Source organism: Macaca thibetana, chromosome 7 (genome assembly GCF_024542745.1).
Source record: "Macaca thibetana thibetana isolate TM-01 chromosome 7, ASM2454274v1, whole genome shotgun sequence".
NCBI classification, from domain to species: Eukaryota; Metazoa; Chordata; class Mammalia; order Primates; family Cercopithecidae; genus Macaca; species Macaca thibetana.
In genome coordinates, this window is record NC_065584.1 from 87752309 (window position 1) to 87777749 (window position 25441).

The following is a 25441-nucleotide window of genomic DNA, read 5'->3' on the forward strand; positions in this document are numbered from 1 at the left end:
TGGAACATGCTGGTTCTTCTTGGAAACAACCAAAATTCTTTATCATGTATATTATAAAGTAGTAAACAATTGGACTTTTGTTTAAACAACAAAAGTGTGACTTTCACGACTCAACTCCTACACATATTTATTTTAATAAATCACAACAATAAAAAGCAGGGAAAATATGAATTGTGGAGAGTTTTGTTTTTTTTTTCTTGCTAAGACCACTAGACTTGAAACCGGGAATGCAAATTTTTGTGATTCCAATAAATTACCTATATACAATGAATCTACCCTTTCTTCTGTCTACCTGCATTATTGATACTATATTTATCTGGGTATGAAGTTTTTTCAACAGGACTATGAATACCTGATTCATTATGATTCATTAGTGATATAAAAATAAAATACAAAACAAGATATTTAAAAATACTCTTTCTCAATATAGTGCCATGCCAGGGCACAAATTAATATCTACTTTCAATTTCAGCTACTCCAGGTTACTTGTAGTGTTTTAAAGTGGTAATAAGAAATAACTAGGTCATTAGAAGATATATGGTCTTTTATGCTGTTTCATGTGTCTCTACCAATGTTTAGCATACAAAATACATTCTTTTCTTTTTAGGCAGCTGGATACACTATATGCCGTGAAGAAGTGTGCCACACTTTGGCCCTTAAATTGCTCTAAATATTTTTATATGCTTCCAGGTGAATATATGAACTTCATATGCCCATTATGACATTGAGGTTAGGGAGAGCAGCTGGTCTGAGTGAATGTGGCCAAGTTCAATGTGCTTGTTATTTGTTAACCATGACCAAGTCAGCTGCAGGAAAATAAGAAAGGCAGATAAGGTTTATATTATGAATGTTCCATGTTTTTTATTCACTGCTTTCTTCTACATGTTCCTTTTTCTTTCTTTGACCTTTGGTGCTATTTTGCATCTCACTGTGGTGGTTCTCTGAGGCCTTTCCTATCTAGGCAAACCTGAAACATGAAACGTTTCCCCTGATCACTCTCTGGTTAACTTCGAGCCCAAATAACAACAAAAATAAGAAAAAGTCATACAAGCTGAAGATTTTTGTTGCTTAAATAATAAGTAATTTGTATAATACCAAGTCTTATTAATGTAATGGAACTGAAAATCAGTATTTGGGCTTGAGAAAGAAAATATTGCTGGAAAGAGAAATATGCCATATTTCTTCTACTTACCAAGTAACAAAAATTACCAAAATATACCCTTCTCCATCAATTCATCAGTTAATATACATCTTCATTTGAAATCCTCTTCTTTTTGTATATGTGGCTATTCATATTTTAAAGGGATATGAACCATAATTGAAAAATATCCTCCAGAATTCAGGGAAACAAGAAGAAGAACTTGTATTTTTCAGCTTCATTCTTTGCCAGCATTTCACTCTAAGATATATTTTTAGTTTTCTCAAAGACAAGAAGAAAACATTTTCTATTATTTTTGAAAAAAAAACTGGGTGACTCACGTGTTATATACTTCCCACTCACTCTTTGAATGAATGCTGAGAAGGTCAGGGACAGGAGACAAAATATTATTCCACAGAGCCAAAGACACGTGAAGAACTTCCAAGGAATTGCATGATCCTGTTTGTAATCTCTCATGGGTTGCAAAAAGTAAACCCTAAAAGATTTTCCCCACCTTCAAAGCATATGTTAATGGTCAAAATGCAAGCTCAAGTGAGTGTATTATATATGTCTATTTACTTGCATCATAGCCTGTTGGGACTTGGAGCTCTGTCTCTCTTGTGATGTTTTGATAGTGTTTGTTTAAAAGAGGATATCATTTTGAATTTTCACAGTCAAAAGCCAGTTCTTACTATCCCCTAAAGAATAGTGAAAATGTGGAAGCAGATCTTATCTTTTCTTTTTTCTTTTGTGTCCATGTATTGTCAAAGCTTCCTGAGGAATAATTAAGTAGTAAAAGGGATTGTCATTATAGCTACAGTGGTAAGCTTTACCATAATACTCTCTATATCTATTTTGAAGAAAAATCATTCTCTGCTCATCAAATATTTATACCTGCAGAGTTATTAGAGATATTTGAGTTGAATTTTATGTAGCACACAAGAAATTTAATTGGCATTTAGTTATTCCACAAATATTTACTGAATGCCTACTGTATACTTAACCATATACTATATATATTTTTAATTTTTTGAGGAACCTCATATCGTTTTTCATAATGACTGTACTAATTTGCATTACCACCGACAGTGTATAAACATTCCCTTTTCTCAGCATTCTCACCAACTATTGCCATCTTTTGTCTGTTTGATCATGATTGGGCTGAGGTGCTATCTCATTGTGGTTTTGATTTGCATTTACCTGATGATCAGTGATGCTGAGGATTTTTTCATATGCTTTTTGGTCATTTGCATGTCATATTTTTAAAAATGTCTAGTCAGGTTTTTTGCCTACTTTTAAAGTGAATTATTTGATGATGTTGCTGATTTTTGCTATTGAGTTGCTTGAGTTCCTCATATATTTTGAATATTAACCCCTTATCAGATACATAGTTTGCAAAAATTTTCTCCAATTCTGTAGGTCATTTTTTGGTTCTGTGATTTCTTTTAAGCAGAAGCTTTTTATTTTGATGTAACCTCCTTTATCTATTTTTGTTTTTCTTGCTTTAGCTTTTGCCTACATCAGTGTTGTATAGTTTTTCTCTTATGTTTTCCCTTCTACTAGTTTTACAGCTTTAGGTCTTATGTTTCAGTGTTTAAACTATTTTTAGTTGATTTTTTTGTATGGTATGAAATAAGGGTTTATAAGTTCATTTTTCTGCATATAGATACAAAGTTTTCCCAATACCATTTATTGAAAATACTGACCTTTCCCCATTGTGTGTTCTTGGCAGCCTTGTCAAAATATTATTAGGTGACTGTATCACCTGTGGATTTATTTCTGGGCTCTGTATTCTATTCCATTGGTTTTTGCATCTGTTTTTATGCCAGTATCATGCTGTTTTGGTTACTATAGCTTTATAGTATACTTTCAGGTCAGGTAGTGTGATGCCTCCAACTTTGTTCTTTTGGGTCAAGACTGCTTTGGCTATTCCAGGTCTTTTGTAAGTTCCATACAAATTTTAGGATTGTTGTTTCTATTTCTGTGAAGAATGTCATTGGTATTTCGATAAATCCATAGATTGTTTTGGGTAGTGTGAACATTTTAACAATATTAATTATTTGAATCCATGAATGCAGGATTATCTTTCCATTTATTTCTGTCTTCAAATTTTTTCATAAACATTTTATGGCTTCATTGTAGATATCTTTCACATCCTTGGTTAAATTAATTCCTAAGAGATATATTTTTTTATTTTGTAGATATTATAAATAAGATTGTTATCTTGAATTCTTTTCAGACAATTATTACCACATAAAAGTGCTACTTATTTTTGTATGTTGATTTGGTATTCTGCAACCTTACTGAATTCATTTATCACTTCTAAGAGTTGTCTTGATAACGTTTTTATGTTTTTGTCTATATAAGATCATGTCATCTGCAATGAGAAACAATTTAACTTCTTCTTTTCCAATTCGAATGCCTTTTATTTCTTTCTCTTGCTGATTCTCTGGCCAAAACTTCCAGTACTACATTCAATAGGTGTGGTGAAAGTGAGCATCCTTGTCTTTTTTCTGTTCTTAGAAGAAGGACTTTCTGTTTTTCCTATGTCAGTATGATTTTCACTGTGAGTTTCTGATATATGGCCTTTATTATGTTGAAGTATGCTCCTTCTATGCCTAAATTTGTTGAATTTTTATCATGAAGCAAGGATAAATTTTATCAGATGCTTTTTTTTGCATCTATTGAAATGATTGTATAGTTTTTGTCTTTTATTCTATTAGTGTAATGTATCAAACTTTTTGATTCACTTGTACTGACTCACTCTTGCATTCCTGGAATAAAACCCACTTGGTTGTGGTGAACTGTCTTTTTAATGTGTTGTTGGATTCAGTTTGCTGGTATTTTGTTGAGAATTTTTGCATCTATGGTCAAGTTATTTTGCCTTGTAGTTTCTCCTTCCTTCCTTCCTTCCTTCCTTCCTTCCTTCCTTCCTTCCTTCCTTCCTTCCTTCCTTCCTTCCTTCCTTCCTTCTTTCTTTCTTGACAGAGTTTTGCTGTTGTTGCTCAGGCTAGAGTGCAATGGCACCATCTGGGCTCACTGCAACCTGCGCCTCCTGGGTTCAAGTAATTCTTCTGCCTTAGCCTCCTGAGTAGCTGGGATTACAAGTGCCCACTACCACGGCCCAGCTAATTTTTTTTTTTTTGTTTTTTTTTATTAGAGACGGGGTTTCATCATGTTGGCCAGGCTGGTCTTGAACTCCTGACCTCAGTTGATCCACCTGCCTTGGCCTCCCAAAGTGCTGGGATTACAGGTGCGAGCCACTGTGCCTGGCCTTTTCTTTTCTTTTTTAAAATTTATTTTAAACTTTGGTATGTACGTGGGAGGTGCATATATTTATTGAGTACATGAGATACTTAGATACAGGCATGCAATGCATAATAATCACATAATGGTAAATGGGGTATCCATCCCCCTCAAGCATTTTTATCCTTTGGGTTACAAACAATTCAATTACACTCTTTTAGTTACTTTGAAATGTACAATTAAATTATGATTGATGATAGTCACCCTCTTGTGCTATTAAATACTAGATTTTATTCGTTCTTTCTAACTACCTTTTGTGCCCATTAACTATCCCTACCTGCCTTCCCATCCCCCCAGCCACTATCTTTCTCAGTTTCTGGTAACCTTCCACTTTATATCTCCATGAGTTCAATTGTTTTAATTTTTAGCTTCCACAAGTAAATGACAACATACAAAGTAGGATTGATCCCAGGGATGCAAGAATGGTTCAGTAGGTGAAAATCAATCAATATGATACACAATCAACAGTGTGAAGGAGAATAACCATCTCATCATTTCAACTGATGCTGAAAAATTTGATAAAGTTCAACATCCATTCATCATAAAAATCCAAAAAACTGGGTATAGAAGGAACAAACTGCAACATAATAAAAGCCATATATGACAGACCCACAGACAGAATTATGCTGAATGGAGAGAAACTGAAAGCCTTTAATATCTGGAACACAACAAGAATGCCAACTTTTACCACTTTATTTACTATAGTACTAGAAGTCCTAGCTAAAGCAGTCAGACAAGAGAAAGAAATAAAAGGCATCCAAATTGGAAAGGAAGAAGTCAAATTATCCTTGTTTGCAGATGATGTGGTCTTATATTTGAAAAGACCTAAAAACTCAACAAAAACACTATTAGAACTGATAAATTTAGTAAAGTTGCAGGATACAAAATCAACATATAATAGTCAGTAGCATTTCTATATGTCAACAGTGAACTGAAAAACAAACCAAGAAAGTAATCCCATTTGCAATAGCTACAAATAAAATTAAATACCTAGGAATTAACCAAAAAAGTAAAAATCTCTACAATGAAACTATAAAACATTGATGAAAGAAACTAAAGAAGACACAAAGAAATGGAAAGATATTCCTTGTTCACGAATTGAAACAGTTATTGTCAAAATGTTATACTACCAAAAGCAATCTACAGATTGAATCTCTATCAAAATACCAATGCCACTCTTCACAGAAATAGAAAAAACAATCCTAAAATTGATATGGAAGCCCAAATGATCCAGAATACCCAGAGCTATCCTGAACAAATAAACCAAAACTGGATGAATCACATTACCTGACTTTAAACTACACTATAGAGCTATGGTAACCAAAACACCATGGTACTGGCATAAAAAACAGACCCATAGGTCAATGGAACAGAATAGAGAACCCAGAAGCAAATCTGTACATCAACAGTGAACTCATTTTCTACAAAAGTGCCAAGAACATACATTGGGGAAAGAACAGTCTTTTCAATAAATGGTGCTGGGAAAACTGGATATCCATATGCAGAAGAATGAAACAAGACCCCTATCTCTTGGCATATACAAAAATCAAATTAAAATGGATTAAAGGCTTAAATCTAAGACCTTAAAAAATTAAACTACTAAAAGAAAACATTGGGGGAAACTCTCTTAGATATTGTTCTGGACAAAGATTTCTTGAGAAATAGTCCATGAACACGGGCCACCAAAGCAAAAATGGACAAGTGGGATCACATCCAGTTAAAAAGCTTCTGCACATCCAAGGAAAAACAATCAACAATGTGGAGAGTCAACCCACAGAATGGGAGAAAATATTTGCAAACTACCCATCTGACAAGGGATTAATAACCAGGAAACAACTTTATAGGAAAAAAACCTAATAATCTAATTTAAAACTAGGCAAAGGATCTGAATAGAGATTTCTCAAAAGACAATACAAATAGCAAACAGATATATAAAAAGGTGCTCAACACCATTGATCATCAGAGAAATGAACCTCAAAGCTACAATGAGATACCATCTCACCCCATTTAAAATGGCTTTTATCCAAAGACAGGCAATAACAAATGCTGATGAGGATGAGGAGAAAAGGGAACTGTCATACTCCGTCGGTAGGAATGTGAATTAGTACAACCACTATGGAAAACAGTTTGGAGATTCTCCCCAAAATATAGAGCTACTTTATGATCTTGCAACCTCATTGCTAGATGTAGACCCAAAAGAAAAAATAACAGTATATCAAAGAGTTATCTGCATTCTCATGTTTGTTTTAGCTTTGTTCACAATAGCCAAGATGTGGAAGCAACCTAAATTTCCATCAATAGATGAATGAAGAAAGAAAATGTGGTACATATATATACAATAGAGTACTATTCAGCCATAAAAAGAATGAGATCATTTGCAACAACACAGATGGAAATGGGGATTATTGTGTTAAGTGAAATAAGCCAGGCACAGATAGACAAACTTCCCATATTCTCACTTATCTGTGGGAACTAAAAATTAAAACAATTGAATCATGCAGATAAAGAGTAGAATGATGATTACCAAAAACTGAGACGGATGGTGGAAGTGTGGGATGGGGAAAAATGGGAATAGTTAGGGATAAAAAATATAAAGAACAAATAGTATCTAGTATTTGATAGCACAACAGGGTGAATATAGTAAATAATGATTTAATTGTACATTTTAAAATAACGAAAATAATATAATTGGATTGTTTGTAACACGAAGGATAAATGCTTGAGTGGATAAATACCCCATTTACCACGATGTGATTATTATGTATTATTTGCCTGTACCCAAATATCTCATACTCCATAAATATATACACCTACTATGTACCAACAGAAATAAAAAATAACAAAACAAAAATCATTGTTTAGCAAGCCCAGCTAAGAGTCATCTGACTCTCTAGCAAATGTGATTTTGTTTAACTTATTATATATGAATTATGGAATCTCAGACATTGTATAATTACATATAGCTAGATGTTATAGAAAACTGCTAAATTGTATCTTTTTAGTGTGGTAGAAAAGATAATCCCAAAGATTAAGGTCTTATTACCCCTTTTTAGAGCTGTATGAAATAAAATGAATATTTTTGTCATGTTGATATTTTTTAACTTTTAAGTTCAGAGGTACACGTGCAGGTTTGTTATATAGGTAAATCTGTGTCATGAGACATTAACTGGATTACGTCTAATTTAACAATTTTATTTTAGTGTTCATTTTTTGCTCTGATTATGTAAAATCACACTTTTCATATTCTTTTTTGAACAGGTTTTGTTATCCTGCTATCCTTCATTAATTAGTTAAATACAGGTTTTGATGTGTTCATTATGTATTTGTTTGAGAATTATGTTTTATGATATTTAAAAAATTAGATTTGACAGTCAGTCTATAAAAAATTAAATTACTAATGACAACAGCTGTGTTTTCTGGATACACTCCATGAATAAATGCCAGTAGGTAAGCTGCTCGAGGTTTCAAGAGATCAGGTGTTGTATCAAGACTCTATATTACCTTAAAGGATAAATACTAAGCTATCCCTGGAATTATCCCAGAGATAAATACCTTAGCATGGTATTTATCCTTTAGCTTCTGCTACTTCAAGGAGCATGGGTGAGAGAAAAACCAGTGAGAATCTTCTTCAGATACAGACTGAGGCATGGAAAATGGATGGCATATACAAATAAATCAATGACAAATTACAAATTAATCAATCCAAAGTAAGTAAAATAAGTGGGTTCCGTTATGAAGCAGTTCTAATTGCTTCAGAGCCTGCAGGTCCCAAGGTCAGCTTCCTAGCAAGAACTAAATTTAATACAACTCAAACAGCAGCAGCCTAGGGAATCCCAGGGCTCATTAAGCTAAGCAGTATTGTAAGAACCATAAAAACCTCAGATACAGCTAGAGTCCTAGGGATAGGAGATATTTCCAGTTCATACAGCCAGCCCTCAACTAGGGCTTGGCTTATAAGGAAGCAGTTAAGACATGCACTGGGCAGCTGCGATGGTCATCTGAAGATTGCCCATTTTGCTGGCCTGAAGCTGAAGACAGGGTTGGTAGGATGAATGGCAGGAAAACATCTTCCTTCCTTGAAACCACATAGCTTCTGACAAGCAAAGATGTAGGTTTCTCAGATATATTTATTCAAAGCCCCCCTCCCCTTCCTGCTCCTCTGTCTGACTCTGATGCTATTTTTATGTTTACTGTTGTCCTCACTCTTTTTCTCTATATACTCTGGCATTGATCATTTTTACATTTAAGAGATCATTTGAGTTTTGTTGTTTTAAATTTACTCTTAGAAACATTCACGGAACAGTGAAATTCCTATAGCATCAAGGAATTCTAGGGCTAGTGGCATCTTAGAAGATAGTTGCAAGATTTGGATAAGATAGGACCAAATTCACATAACTGAAGGCACGGGTTTCATGGCAATATTGTCTTAAGACTACCTAATTCTGCTATAGTCCCTTCTAGATTCCGTTTTCCATTTCTTTAATTATTAAAGTTTCTTTTTACTAAAATCTTTACTTTCCACAGGTGCAATATAGAATGCAATGTTTCAAACAAGTCCAAAGAAGTTTAGAAAGATTGTTTCTTTCTCAATAGAGAATACCACTGTAGGTACCATCTTCAACTAATGGTGTCCACTTCTTGGTTTTCAGGAGAAATTTAAAAATGCATCAAATGCCTCCAGAAGGAATTCATATGGAATTGAAACTCCAGCTAGCAAATCATTTTCTATTGTTGAGCTAGTCAAATTTCCTCCTCTAATAATGCATTTAGTTCCACACAGACCAAAATAAATACAAGACAAACATAATAGCAAAATATAGTATGCTATTATGCTTAAAGCACACACATGCACAAGTACCAGGAGAAAAATTTTACTCCTTTTCTTCATATTTTCCTCATAAACATCTCTGGTTCCCTGTTTAGAAAGACGAGCGACCAGCTGCTCAGCTGCACACAAGTAGCCTTTGATTATTTAAGGAGCTTTAGTTTGTCCTCTTCTCTCAAAGCAGGGTCCTTCCATAAAGACTTTCATTTTGCATTAAGCATTCTCAATTATTTTGGCTCATTTTGTGTACTTAAAATTTTTATTGACTTTTTCACATTCTTAGGTTATTTTTAGGCTCTGAAACATGAAATGCTTGATAGGGCCTGATCTTACTGCTAATGGGGTAATGGAGCTGGTATTTTTGAATGTGGCTTTCCATTCTCTGCAGGGCTTTGGCAAGGGAAATTATGTTGTGATTGGGGGTAGTTTTGGGGTGTAGACATTCCTTCATGTTGATAGGTGTCGTGTTCTTTTCATTCTTCACAGAACAGTCACAGGCTTAGTTTCTTACTGTGATCAGACTTCAGAAACACAGAAGCTGGGAGGTGACTACCAAATGTGGAAATGTTATTCAACCTAAAAGGAAGCTTTCTGTGTTGTTTAGTGTTATGTTTCATATGGGCTGAAGATTGCAAATTTATTGTCAGTAAAAAAAATCCAAGAATAACCAGAATCCAGCCCTTACCTTGATTAAAACTCAAATAACTAACATACAGAGTTGCCTATTTTTATCTTAAGTAATTGTAAAGATTTTGATGTTATTAACCAAAATCTTATCAGAATAATCACCTAGGGACTGTCCAGAATATTTATAGTACTGAAATTTCCTAATATTAAATCTTACTTTAAACAAGTAGGCCGTAAACTCAGGTTTATAAATGTACTGTAGTAATTTGGGTTAAAACATGTTTTACATATTCTTCTCTTATTTAATCTATCCTTCTGATTTATTTAGTTTTAATATTGTCTGTTTTAATATAATCGTTTCTTTCTCAACATGTTTGGTGGAAATAACAAGTGTACCATACACCCTGGGTATACTATGCCTTTACATTAGGAAATAATGACATTGTTTCTCAGCCGTATTCTGAGACTAAATTATAACAGTACTTTAGACTATGTGTTCCCATTGTTTTCTGGCTTCTAGAAACCTTTTTTAATTAAAAAAATAACTTTGGTTTCTCTTTCTCAGACTTTTCCAGTTTTCCCAAGATTATTTTTTAAAATTAGACCCATAATTTTAATGAGACTTGACCCCTGTTAATTATGCATTTTAGATAACTGAAAAGAACATCAAAATGATGTTTTCTTACGGAAATTTGCAATCCTTGGTGCATGCAAAAAAGATTGGAGAATTTTCAATATAGCAGAGCTCAAGTAGGGCTGTACGTATAACAGCAAATCGTTCCCTAACTTGTATTTCTTGCTTTGTTTTATTTTCCAATTGATTATAGAAAGTGAGGTGATTCCTTCTATTAGTTATGAGATTATAGATTTAGATGCACCTGTGCACCTGGTTATATAGGCAGTTGGAGGATGGTCACAAACATAGTGTGACAGAGGCATCCAAAGGTGGCTTGAGCCCTGAATCTCTCTCTTACTGGCTTATCTTGGAACAATATCCTAGAGAAAGTTTTCTTGTCATTAGGGGCTTTTATTTTTAGAATTTAAGTACTTTTCTGCATTGTCTTTGTAAATACCTGATATCTAGTATGAAGGATTTTATTGGGTAACATTCTCTGAATGACTCGATAGAACCAAGTGCAACATGGATTACGAAGCTTGGGACACAAAATAAAATCTTGTCTTTCTTCATACTTTGCTTATAGCTGGTTCTAGATAAAAAATATTCTAGACAGAGAAGCATCTACTGCTTCAATGGAAGAAATGTATCAACGTTCTCTGATTTTCTGTTTGTAATCCAAGGTACTCTCACCAAACGTTGGGGATGAGTATGAGTGTAGAGCAGGGGAAAATGGATCTAACAATATCTTAGCAAATCCTTTATTTTCTTATGGATCTATGGTTGTTGAAAAGTCCAGAAGCAATACAGCTCTGATTTCTCTTGTTACTCTGTTTTATAAAAGGGTCATGGTGGGCTTTTGTGCATGCCCCCATGATGTGGGTCATGGCCCCTGGTCTCTTCTCTTGGTGATTAGTGTCTTTTAATCATTGTCCTACTCATTCTGAGTCTGATGCTTTCCTATATCTTAAAGACTGAGACTATTTCTTCTTACCTCATTTTTACAAACTTCCCAATTTCTGTGACCTGGGATAGTAAAGACAAAAAAATATGAGCTCTTTTTCAATCCTTCCTAAATGGTTTGTTTCCTAATACGTTTATTCGTAGTAACTACTAACCTTTGAACAACATAGCAATTTGTTGTTTACAAAACATTCTTCCTTTGATTTGATAAACTATTGAGCTTCTGCTATGCAGTAAGTATTGTGCTGTGGTTACAAAGATGAGTAAGAGATATTTCCTCATCTTGAGAGATCTAGTTATTTTTTTATGGTGCTCAAAGGCATTACATTTGGTTCTCAAAACAATCTTGGGAGATATTACTAACTCTGCATTAAACTGAATGACCAAATAATAAAACTCAGAGAGGTTTATTTCCTTGCCTGAGAGTACTCCATTGGTAATGGTGGAGCTGGGCATTGGATCTAGATATTCCATTCCAGAACTTTTGTCCTTAGAGGACATTATTCTGTCTATTAAAAGAAATGGAAAGATTAACATGCACTTACCACCTCATGTCCAGGTCATTGTGTTTCTTTCTAGTTTACTGTTAATGCAATTTAAAAGTATTACAGAAATAAAGAGTTGGAAGAAACGAACAAAATTCCTTGTTCTATCAATGTAAGAGTGTACTGCCTATACTACCTCATAGATCTTGCGTAAATAATTTTTATATAATTTATATACTATCTATCTATCTATCTATCTATCTATCTATCTATCTATCTATCTATCTATCTATATCTACCTTAAATCTCCCTTGTTCTGATTTAATTCTTCTTTCTCTAGGTCACTTGATATTCTTGGCTTGATGAAAAAAGAACAAGATTCCAACGTGACAGAATTTGTTCTTCTGGGCCTATCATCTTCTTGGGAGCTGCAGCTATTTCTCTTCTTACTATTTTTGTTTTTTTACATTGCTATTGTCCTGGGAAACCTCTTGATAGTGGTAACAGTGCAAGTCCATGCTCACCTGCTCCAATCTCCTATGTATTATTTTTTAGGTCATCTCTCTTTCATTGACCTATGCCTGAGCTGTGTTACTGTGCCAAAGATGTTAGGGGATTTCCTACAGCAGAGCAAGAGCATCTCTTTTTCAGGATGTCTGACCCAGATCTACTTCCTCCACTTTCTAGGAGCCAGTGAGATGTTTCTGCTGACAGTCATGGCCTATGACAGGTATGTTGCCATCTGTAATCCTTTGCACTACCTTACAATCATGAATCCCCAGCTATGCCTTTGGTTGGTTCTTGCCTGCTGGTGTGGGGGTTTTATCCACTCTATCATGCAGATCATACTAGTCATCCAGCTGCCTTTCTGTGGCCCCAATGAACTGGACAACTTCTACTGTGATGTCCCACAGGTCATCAAGCTGGCCTGCATGGACACCTATGTGGTAGAGGTGCTCATGATAGCCAATAGTGGTCTGCTGTCTCTTGTCTGCTTCTTGGTCTTACTATTCTCTTATGCTATCATCCTGATCACCCTGAGAACACACTTCCGCCAGGGCCAGAACAAGGTCCTCTCTACCTGTGCCTCTCACCTGACAGTGGTCAGCCTGATCTTCATGCCATGTATATTCATCTATTTGAGGCCTTTCTGCAGCTTCTCTGTGGATAAGATATTCTCCGTGTTTTACACAGTGATTACACCTATGTTGAACCCCCTCATCTACACACTCAGAAATGCTGATATGAAGACAGCTATGAAGAAGCTGAGAATAAAACCATGTGGCATTCCATTGCTTTGTTAAAGAATGAGCAGAAGAGGTGATTTGAAAAACATACTCTTTCTTGGAAGACTCTTAACTCATCTTGTACATGTGTAAAAACCATTTTGATGACTTTGGTATAAAAGAGAAGACAGTATACAGATTATAATGGATCACTCTTGATTACGATTTAAAAGCACAGGTGGCACTCTAGAACGCCACCTATGCCTTTTGACCATAATCAAGAGAACTCGGGAACTCAGGAGAATTTACTGGCCACAAATGATAACAAGCATTAATTGAGTCCTAGGATTAGAGGACACCTTGAAAGATCAACTTTTCTATCTTTATGTCTCTAAATACTCTTCATTTATTCAATTTGTTCCACTTTTTAAATCTATTCAAATGAAAGAAGATATATCTCTTTTTGTGTTCCGTTCCTCCAGCGTTTAATGATTCCTAGTGTTAGGAAGTTCCTTCTGAGGTCTCATCAGATCCTCTTCTGAAGTAGTGTGAATTTCTTTGTTCTGTTATTAACAAAGCTTGAGAACAGTAACAACCACCCTATGTAGTAGTATTTACCTTGGAACTATGTTCCATAGTGTCCCAAATTTTAGAAATGCAGTCAGGCATCACTCTAATGAACATAGGCTCTTAACAAAGTTTATGTGTGAGAGAAAGGAAGTCCAGGAGTGCTGGGGTGATGGAAGCTGTCAGTATTCTGTTGTAGAGGCTTCTCAAGAAGAGGTACCCAATTTCACACTGAGTTTCTCTTTGAGTGGAATTACAGTGGGGATGAATAGGTAAGCTGGCTCTTCAACTGACCATAATGTTTAAGAATTTTAACCTCTAAAGGAAAGGAGGAAGAAATGAACTGTGGTTGAAAGCACTTATTCTTGAGATGCTCACAGTTATTACCTCTGAGTCTCAAACATGCTTTGAGGAATAAATAATGTTACCTAACTTCATTTTTGAGAATGAACTCAGAGTTAAGTGACTTGCCAACGACCACCTAGAAAAAACGTAATCAATCAATAAAGCTGCTTGTAATCCCAGCACTTTGGGAGGCCGAGGTGGGCAGATCGTCTAAAGTCGGGAGTTCGAGACCAGCTTGACCAACATGGAGAAACTCCATCTCTACTAAAAATACAAAATTAACTGGGTGTGGTGGCACGTGCCTGTAATCCCAGCTACTCAGGAAGGCTGAGGCAGGAGAATCACTTGAACCCGGGAGGCAGAAGTTGTAGTGAGCTGAGATCACACCACTGCACTCCAGCCTGGGCAACAAGAGCAAAACTCTGTCTCAAAGAAAAAGAAAAAGAAAGGTTATAATTACATAATGAAGTTAATATTTTATTTCTCCTCAGAAAGAGTATTTATCCCAATTATACAGATTTCTCTTTTTCTTTCTTTCTTTATTTCTGTCTGTCTGTCTTTCTTTCTTTTTTCTTTCTCTTCTTTTCTTTCTTTCTTTCTCTCATGTCTTTTTTTTTTTTTTCTTTTTTTAAGATAGAATCTCACTCTTGTCTCCCAGGTTGGAGTGCAGTGGCACGATCTTGGCTCACTACAACCTCTGCCTCCCAGGTTCAACTGATCCTCCTACTTCAGCCTCCCAAGTAGCTGAGATTACAGGCACCGGCCACCATGCCTGGCTGATTTTTGTGTTTTTAGTAGAGACGGGGTTTCTCCATGTTGGTCAGGCTGGTCTTGAACTCCTGACCTCAGGTGATCTGCCTGCCTCGGCCTCCCAAAATGCTGGGATTACAGGCGTGAGCCACCACACCCGGCCAGATTACTTAATTTCTATAATACCTGTGTAGGAGCTTCAGAGCTGGAAGATCCCTAAAAAGGTTAACTTAAGCATTTATGTTTAAGATTATCTATCTCTGATGTAGGATCCTTGCAATATTTTATGGCTGTGAAAATGTCTTTATTCTATTTACTGTATAAGATAATAACAAACTTTTAACAATGATTTTACATTTTGTCACTTTATCTCCTAATTAATTGACATAGAGAGGTTTTTATGATTACTTAGCTGAAAAATACACCTCTGAAAAAAATGTCTGAAACTCCATCTAATCCTAGGATATACTGGAAAATTGCGATACCCCTAGCCTTGTAAGAGCTTTCTTGATATAGGGACAAAAAATGTATTTTTATTTTTGTGTTGGGAGTTAATGACTTTATATTTAAGAAGCCATATGTATGTATGTGTATATGTATATATTGCTACAGAAGGACTCCTCACAGACTAGGAACTAGGCTGCCATTTAGGAGATTTCTAAATAGCATGGGTGAGGGTGAGAATGAAACACCTGGAACATCATGTTCTCCTCTTTCGCTTCACTCAACATTTTCAGAGTTTTTTGCATACAATGAATATCCCGAAAAGCAGTATGATATCCCAAAGATAGTATTTTGAACATCCTGAAGAGCTGGAAACTGCCCGAGAGTAGCGTGTGAGTTAACAGAAAGGTTTGAGTGGTGCTAGGGATTACCAGGCATGTTTCAAGGACATAGAGCTCCAGGCGTTCTCTTAGTATAAGCCGGCTGCAACATCCCCTTTTTCTGATGTTCTTCTTTCATAGCAAAATGTATAGTCTTGGCAAATCATTTTAAATGTCCTGTTGATAGCTGGAATTGGTAGCATTATTTTAAGAAAAGCAAGAGCTTTTTGTATTCCCTTCTGCATTTTCAAGTCTCTCTTTGTTTAACCAATTATATATATTAAAATTCTTTTTATTAATAATGATAAAATTTCTCTTTCTTGAGACTGCACATGACTGTTATTATCTAGGTACCTAGTCCTCCAGAATTTCCTGTTCAGATACCATGAGCCCACTTTCACAGCTTGCCTGAGCCTCTTCTCTGGGTCTTTCCTCCTAAGAGTGGACCATATCATGTGTGCATCCCTAGACTGCAGAGGTATTGAGGGGCCCTGTATGCAAAACGTGTGGACAAAGCCTCCACATGTGGGCAGCAGGGTCCACATTCATATATGAGAGACTCCTTATGGTGGGGTTTGGAACTAGAGAAGAGGTGGACTGAAGGTCTCACAGTCAAAGGCCTGCTCTGTTCATGCTGACATTCTGGTGCAGAAATTTAAGGAGCCTGGGGATTTTGGATTGGAAACTGGCCTTCTAGTAGTTATGAGGCTATGAGAAGATATTTTATTTACATTTTGTTAGCTTGCTGTGTAGCTTTTAGTCATATGTTACATGGGCTTCATTTGTACTCTTGCCTTGGGTCTCATAGACATTTGGGATGGATTTTCTTGTTCTGTACAGCTCTTATGGCCCTCTCAGGTACTGAAATAACTCATAGGAGACAAAGACAAGCCTGATTCATGAAATCATGGGAGAATTATTTACTTCATGTTTCCAAGACACATCATGGGAACTAAAGATAAGCACATTTATAGCCTAACTCTAAAGTAGACACTGTAACTGGGCCAATATAAACCAGAAACCCTACCCACCCATTGCCAAATTTCTGCCTCTAAAAGCCCTAGAAACTAGAAGGTATTATTAGAGAGACACCAACATGCCATCATAATATTTACACCAGATTTAGAGAAAACATCTCCTGCAAGATGTTCCTCTAATAAAAAACTGCTAGTGATTTTTGGATCTTTTAGTATTTCTTCATTTATTGTTATTATCCACTTATTAATTCAACAATTATTTGCTGTGTGCTATTATGTGCCTGGAAATGTAGATATCTTCCCATTTAGGCCTTCCACTAAGCATCAATAGATCATCCAAATATCTAATTGAGACTCTACATCTCTCAATGTCTACTAGTGGGAGGTGAATAGCATTTTAAGGCAATGTGTGAGCCCAGACGATTGAGGAGAGTAGAATGGAGAGGTCCAAACTGTGGACTCTGTAGTCAAATGGTCTTATCATGGCTCAGCTCCACCATATACTAGAGGGCAAATGACAACCTCTCAATACCTCTTTGTCTGTACAATGAGGACAATAAAAGAACCCAACTCACAGGGTTTTTGGAAAAACTAAACAAAATAATACTTACAAAGCTCTAGTAAGAATGTCTACATATGGTCAGAACTCATATATTGATTGATTGTGTTATTATTATTACTAGTTGTTCTCGTAAATTGAAAGGGGAACAAGACTGAAAGAATATTGTACAATTGTTTAATCTTAGAGAATCAAAGAACAGAAAGATGAACCTGACTCCAGACCATTATCAGGTGACAGCAAAATTCCTAATAACTGCCTTATTCATATTGAAACTGGCCTTGGCATAATAACTTTTATGTTAGGTGATGTATATGCCCTCAAAATTATGTAAAATATTTATATTTTAGGTCTTTTTTTTTCTATTTATGGCTAGCTGGTTATCTAAGCACTCTTCATTGAATAGGGGGCTATCCTATTCAATGAAGATTGCCTGTTTTTGTCTACTTTGTTGAGGATTATAGGGCTGTAAGTGTGTGGCTTTGTCCCACACACCTATTCTCTATTCTGTTTCATTGGCCTATGTGTCTTTTTATTGTGCCAGTACCATGCTGTTTTGGTTACTGTAGACTTATAGTTTGAAGTCAGGTAATGTAATACCTCTGGCTTTGTTGTTTTTGCTTAGGATTGCTTTCGCTATTTGAGCTCTTTTTTTGGTTCCATATGAATTTTAGAAGAGGTTTTTCTAATTCTGTGAAGAATGACGTTGATAGTTTGATAGGAATAGCATTGAATTTGTATATTGCTTTGGGCAATATGGCCATTGTAATGACATTAAGTCTTTCAACTCATGAGCACAAAATGTTTTTCCGTTAATTTGTGTTGTCTCTGATTTCTCTGATCAGTGTTTTGTAGTTATGCTTGTTGAGATCTTTCATCTTGCTGAAATGTTTTCCTAGGTATTTCATTTTCTTTGTGGCTATCGTATATGCAATTATGCTCTTGATTGGACTCTCAGCCTGGGCATTATTCGCATATAGAAATGTTTACTGATTTTTGTACATTGATTTTGTATCCTGAAACCTTGCTAAAATTGTTTATCAGTTCTAGTGGCCTTTTGGTAAAGTCTTTTGAGTTTTTAAACTATAGAATCATTATCAGTGAAAATACATAGTTTGACTTCTTCCTTTCCTATTTATATGACTTTTCTTTTTTCTTTTTTTCCCGATTGCTGTAAATAGGACTTCCAGTACTATATTGAATAGGAGTTGTGAGAGTGGACATCCTTGTCTTGTTCCAGGTCCCAAGAGGAATGGTCTCAGCTTTTGCCCATTCAATATCATGTTAGCTATGGGTTTGTCATAGATGGCTATTATTTTGAGATATGGTCTTTTGATACCAAGTCTGTTCAGGATTTTTATCATGAAGGGATGTTGAGTGTTATCAAAAGCTTTTCCTGCATCCATTAAGGTGATCATATCGTTTTTATTTTTTATTCAGTTTATGTAGTGAATCAAATTGATTTGTATATGTCAAGTCAACCTTGCATCCCAGGAACAAAGCCTACTTGATCATAGTGACTTAACTTACTGATGTGCTGCTGAATTCGGTTTGCTAGTATTTGTTGAGGATTTTTGCATCCATGTCCATCAGGATATTGGCCTGATGTTTTCTTTCTTTGTTTCGTCTCTGCCAGATTTTGGCAATAGGCTGATGTTAGCTTTATAGAATGAGTTAGGGAGGAACCCTTCCTTTTTGATTTTTTTTTGGGAATAGTTTCAGTAGGATTGGTACCATTTCTTCTTTATATGTCTGGTAGAATTCAACTGCGAATCCCTCTGGTCTTGGGCTTTTTTTGGTTAGTAGAGTTTCTTTTTTTAATTACTGATTCAATTTCAGAGCTTGATATTTGTCTATTAAGGATTACAATCTCTTCCTAATTCAATCTTAGGAGATTGTGAGGTTTCAGGAATTTATCAGTTTCTTCCAGATTTTCTAATTTATGTGCATGGAGTTGTTCACAGTATTCTCTGAGGATCTTTTTTATTTCTGTGGGATCAGTTGTAATGTCATTTTTGTCCTTTTTGACTATAATCATTTGGATCTTCTTTTTTATTATTTTTAATCTAACTAGCAGTCTATCAGTCTTATTTTTTCAAAAGACTAACTCTTGGTTTCATTGACATTTTGTATAGATTTTTGCACCTCAATTTCATTAAGCTGTTCTCTAATTTTAGTTATTTCTTTTCTTCTGCTAGCTAGGGAGTTGGTTTGTCCTTTATTTTCTAATTCCTTGAGGTGAAAAGTGCAAGAGGATGAAGCTAGACCCTTGCTTTTCACCATATAAGAAAACTAACAGGATGGATTAAAGATTTAAATGTAAGACCACAAACTATAAAAATCCTAGACCAAAACCTAGGAGATATTCTTCTTGACATTGACCTTGGGAAAAAAATTAGCTAAGTCCCCCAAAGAAATTGCAACAAAACCAAAAATTGACAAGTGGGACTTAGGTGAACTAAAGTGCTTCTATACAGAAAGAGAAACTATCAAGAAGGGAAACAGACAACTTACAGAATGGGAGAAAATATTTGCAAACTATGCATCTGACAAAGGTCTAATATCCCAAATGTAAATAGAACTTAAACAATACAATGGACAAAAAACAAATAGCCCTATTAATAATGGGAAAAAGACATGAATAGATCATTCTCAATAAAAAGACATACAAGCAGCCAACACACATATGAAAAAATGCTTATCATCACTAATTGTCAGAGAAATTCATATCAAAAACACAATGAGATACCATCTCATGCCAATCAGAATGGCCATTATTAAAAAGTCAAAAACAACAGATGCTTGTGAGCCTATAGAAAAAAAAGGAGTGCTTATACAGTGTTGTTGGGAATGTAAATTAGTTCGCCCCGTGGGCAGAATTTTGGAGACTTCTCAAATCACTTAGAACAAAGCTACTATTTGATCCAGCAATCCTATTTCTCTCTCTCTCTCTCTATTACATATATACATATATATATATATAAAAAAATAGATTATGACAAATAGATTATGCCAAAAAGACCAAAAAGACACATACACTTGTATGTTCTTCTCAGCACTATTCAATAAAGACAGAATCAACCTAGGTGCCCATAAATGGTAGACTAGATAAAGAAAATATGGTTTATACATTATTAGATACTATGCAACCACAAAAAAGAATGGAATCATGTCTTTTGCAGCAACATGAATGGAGCTACAGGCAATAATCCTAAGCAAATTAATTCGGGAACAGAAGGTCAAATACTACATGTTCTCACTTACCAGTGGGAGCTAAACATTAAGCACACATGGACATATACATGGGAACAATAGACACTGCGGACTACAAGAGGTGTGAGGAAGGGTGGGGGATGGGTTGGGAAACTACCTGTTGAATACTATACTTACTACCTTGGTGCAACAAATCCACATAACAAACCTGCACATGTACCCTCTGTATCTAAAATAAAAGTTGAAATTAAAAAAGGAATGAAAGGGAATGAATAAAGCAGATGTTTATAGGCCCTCCCAAATTTCTGGCTTACAACATGCTTTCGAAGATTTTATAAAATCATTTTTAAATTTAATAATTTTTAAAATTTGGAATAGTTACAGATTTACATAAATGTTGGATATCACAGAATATAATTACACCTCATGCTATTTTTCTTATTGTTATATTACTATGGTACATTTGTCAAACAAATAAACCAATATTGATGCATTGTTATTAATTACATTGTACCTTTTATTCAGATTTCTTTTGTTCTTCCTTAAGGAAATGGCTTACTCATGTTGTCCACTTTTTATTTATCATGGCAGTTATTTAATTTATTGTCCTTATGTTCTTTATGTTCCCAAAAAGCTTTTTGAAATTATTCTGTAAATAAATACTTGAAAATACTTGATGAGCTTCCATTACTTAGAGGAAATGGTGAAATCTATAACATAAATACAGTGCAGTTCTAGTTTTTATCTCTTTAAGTGAACATTTGACTCCACCTCCACTCTGCCCACATCTGTGCATGGTTTCTTATTTATTTACTTGACATGTAAAACGTGTATATATTTGTCATGTACAACATGATGTTTTGAAATATGTCTACATAGTAAAATGGCTCAGTTGAGTCAATTAACATATACATCCTAGCCCTACCAGTCTCTCCCTCTTATTTCATCAAACCTATACTTTCTTGTTTCCGTGTTCTATCCTACCTCAGATTCTGGTACACATATTATGAGATTCTATCGGGGTATAGGTTCTGCATGGTGATTAGAAAATCTAGGATAATAATATTTCTCATACTACACCACCACTCTACACCTTAGGCCTTGTTCTAGTAGAAAAACTTGTTCCAAGATCAATTATCAATCCTAATTCCAATTTTTGCCCAGTCCTGTTCCACTGTTTGAACCTCTGAACTATGTGCAGTTTCCTCATATTTCTATGCCTCTGAACATGCTGCTGCTTCTGCTGGAAATATTGACCAACTCTTCATCTTCAATACCCTAATTAAAAGCCTTATTTTCAGCCAGCTTTCAGCATGGTTTTACAAGGAGTTATTTAGTAGAGACTACACTTGCACTTTCTCTGCCTAATCATATTCTCCAGCTGCTTACCCAATCACTTGTCCATCATTTCCCTCAGGGTTTTGATGATGCATAAAGATTCCTGAGAGTTTCTTCCCTTTGGCATCCAGGAACGTAGAAATCTTTTGCATACCAAGATCAGAAGCTATGGCATGGCTGTAAACTCACAAAATACTATCTTTCTGAGGGAGAGACAGCGAGAGAAAGAAGAGAGAGAAAGAGAAAACAAACTCAAGACCACTTTTTAGGCTGTACAAGAGGAAATGTGGCACGTATATAAGAGAAGCATCATTATATAAATCTCAGTCTTTTAGTGTGCGTATCTTGGTATCGATCACATTTTTATTTCAAAGGCTTTTCTGATCCAAGATCTTGAATTGTTCAAATCCATGCGGTGGGACCACACTCAAGAAAAAGTCCAGGGTAAGCTTTCCATCTAGAATGATACCTTAACCACCAGTGAAAGAGGCAAGGTCAGTTGTCATTGATTCAAATTACATTCGAAGATAAATTCTTTACTTCTATAAATTCTTCACCTGCTTTATAACGTCTGTTCTAGTAATTAATTTAAGAAATAGTATATTATAATTTAAAGTGTGTGTCAATGTAATTTCAATTGGAATTCAGTCCTAGGTTTACTAGGTTTATCATCATCAGTAAACTTAGATAATTTAATTCCCCTCTCTGTACCTTATTTTTTTCCCAATGGTTAGATGAGTGTGATAAAATCAAACAATCTCTAAAATCCTTTATACATAGATAAGTATAGGACTTAACATAAATTATGCTTCAGTCTCAGATGATTTAGGGAGGTCATTTAAAACTGCTGCTATAATATAAATGGTTTTATGTCAGGAATTGGGTCGCATTAAGTTTAGTAAATATTAAGTGAAAGGATGCATTAATATTGGTACTTATGAAATATAAATCAAATCGATGATACCTTAAACAATCTATACATTGTGCTATGCTAACTCATTTGCAGATTTTTTCAATATTTTTCCTTATCTTTCAGCTCCACAAAGATTAGTAACTTGTTTCCTCAATTGGGGCCAATTAGAGGAACAGGATAGGATTAATAAGTAATAAAATAATGTCAGGTAACAAGAGACATAAAAGCATGCACATGTGTCATAATGTCTCTATGAGGGATATTGAAGTCAAGAACACTATTGTATGAAAAGTTTTCCATGAGATAGAACTTGCTGTTAGGAAAGAGATCCAGAATAGTATATGGCTGCCCTTTGTAAATCTCTCAGGAGAGGGACTAAGACAATCTCTTTCCCAGAAGATTCCAAGAGTTGCATTCTTTGAAGTTGTTCTATTGGAAATAATTTGTATAGGCTCATGGAGTTAAATAAACGAGGAAACTTTTTTCTTTAATTACACAAATCCCATTTTAACTAATATATATTCTTTAGCATTGTCTTAGAGAGATGAAGTTTAACCTAAGAACCTGGGTAGACCAGTAGAAACAATCCATCCCATAGAGGCTCTGGTTCATAGAGTTCAGATGTCTGATACCGGTGTTCCTGAAATTCTACCACAAAAATGATCAAGAGTTAGTCTGGCAGATTGTTTATAGATTTTTTTGTCCATTGTCTAATTTGAGTCTTACCATGGGTAGCATTATGTCACAGGGGAGGTTAATAGATGTTAGAAAAATTATGTTAATATTACATAGCCTGAAGAAGCAGAGCTGTGAGTTGTTCTATCTTTAAATCCTGTGCTGTTTCTCCCAGCAAAGATAGCAAAAAGATCTTAAGTCCTAGACTTTGATTAATTTGATAAACTCCTCAGGAGGAGTCTAGATAAAGTTGAGTTGTCACCACTCAGGGTGAATACAGCAGCGGTCCAAACATCTTTGGGCATCCATGCTTGAACTCTTGAATACATCTGTGCAAGGATATAGAATGTACTCCGTTGCTGCTCCAGTGAAAGGAATATATTTGAGAGGGTGAGTGTGAGCAGTAGATACACAGTCTAAGATTTGGACAAGCATGAGCATGCATATAGATGAGAATCAAGAGGCTAATATAGTAAGGAGGTTAGTGTTCTAAGATGACTCCTATCTAGGTGTCTGTCTCTCCTTCCAATCAGCATTTTCTCTGATAGCTAAGATGGATAATGATAATTATATATTCACTTAAAGTATGTTATGCACATAAGTGCTTTATATGTAATATCTATTTAATATGTACAACACTCTATATAAATGTACTATTCTTATCCACATTTTACACTTGAGAATACTGAGGCAAAGGGAAGTGAAGTAACTTGCCTAAAGTCATAAAGTTAGTAAATGGTGAAGCAGAAATTTGAACCTAGACAAGTTGGGGTTCCAGGCATCTTCTTTTTTACAACTTCTCTTCCCCAGCTTCCATCGCAGCTACTTTCCTCCTGTGGCCATGATCTTTCTTTATGGCACCCCAATTAATTCAAGATCAATTGCTAACTTTTAAGCTTAACACACAAGACTCTGTAATCTAGGCTTGCCTTCTTTTCAGCCTCATCTTCTGAATCATACTCAACTTGCTGGTACTCCCCAAAGAGGATGGTGTGATGATTTTTACCTTCACATATTCTATTTGCTAGGCCTGCAAAGTTCTTCCTGCCCTGTCTACTCTTTTGTGCCCACACCCTGCAATCCTCCTCCTCATCAGGTTAACTCTAACTCATCTATCAGAATTCCACCCAGTGACAGCATTTGAAAAGGCAATCCTATCTCTCCTGGGCTTCCTTCTTGAGCCCTTTCCCAGAGAACTGTCACAGTTTACATGTGGACCTCCTCCACTTGATTGACAGTACTTGCCAAATCAAATAATGACTGAATTAATGATCAGTATCCCATCACTTGTTATTACATCCCCACTGTAAATTTAATGTGAGAAGAGTTGGGCACAGACTCTATGCTGTGATGATCTTGCCAGTTGTAGCTATAGTCTTTGTCTCTAAATAGCATATATAATTAAAAAAAAACTTTTCATGATTAGAAGAAAAAGAGTCTTTTGATTCTTGTAGAAGGTTGAAGGCTTTCAAATGAGAAATATATTTGGTGGCTTTGATGCCATCAGACCTAGGATATGCGTAGTAGTTAGGAAAATAAATCATGAACTCCCATTGCCTAGGTTCAAATACCAACTCTGCCAGTCACTAGCTCTATGACCTTGGGCAAGTTAGTTACTCTTTCTGTACTTCAGTTTCCTCATTTCTGAAGTGGGAATAGGAGTGAGATACTACTTTATAAGATCATTATGGGCATTAAATGAGCTATAATATGTAAAACATCTAGAATCAAAGTTGGTATATAGTAAGTACATTATAAGTGTTTTCTATTTACCTAAGCATTTTTTCAACCCTAATGATTTTGCCAACTGGTGATGACTGAGCACAATTTGGCTTTGTTGGTAAGGGGCACAAACTATTCAATGATTTTAGGAATGTGAAACATATTCTCCAATTGAAGGACTTTGCACGATAAGAAAGCAATTGTTTAAATTCAGTTCTTTTTGTGGTGGCAAGTGCCTGTAATCCCAGCTACTCGGGAGGCCGAGGCAGAAGAATCACTTGAACCCGGGAAGTGGAGCTTATAGTGGGCCAAGATTGCACCACTGCACTCCAGCCTGGGCGACAGAGTGAGACTTCCTTTCCAAAAAATAAT

At 35.4% G+C, this 25441-nt stretch overlaps 1 protein-coding gene across 7 annotated transcripts in view; it reads left to right on the forward strand.

Annotated features, from left to right (window-relative positions):
• LOC126958127 (olfactory receptor 4Q3) overlaps window positions 1-25441 on the forward strand; it is a 76250-nt gene that overhangs the window by 25162 nt on the left and 25647 nt on the right. For 2 of the 7 annotated variants that reach the window (XM_050796245.1, XM_050796244.1), the window contains exons 2-3: window positions 8969-9048; window positions 12301-14566. The exons of 1 other annotated variant lie outside the window; for it this stretch is intronic. In XM_050796245.1, coding sequence (XP_050652202.1) covers window positions 12323-13264 — 942 coding nt within the window. In that variant the 5' untranslated portion in view covers window positions 8969-9048; window positions 12301-12322 and the 3' untranslated portion in view covers window positions 13265-14566. Of the gene's footprint in view, window positions 1-8968; window positions 9049-12300; window positions 14567-25441 lie in introns of those variants that run through there. 4 more of the 7 variants (XM_050796242.1, XM_050796243.1, XR_007727119.1 and 1 more) reach the window with 3 other exon arrangements.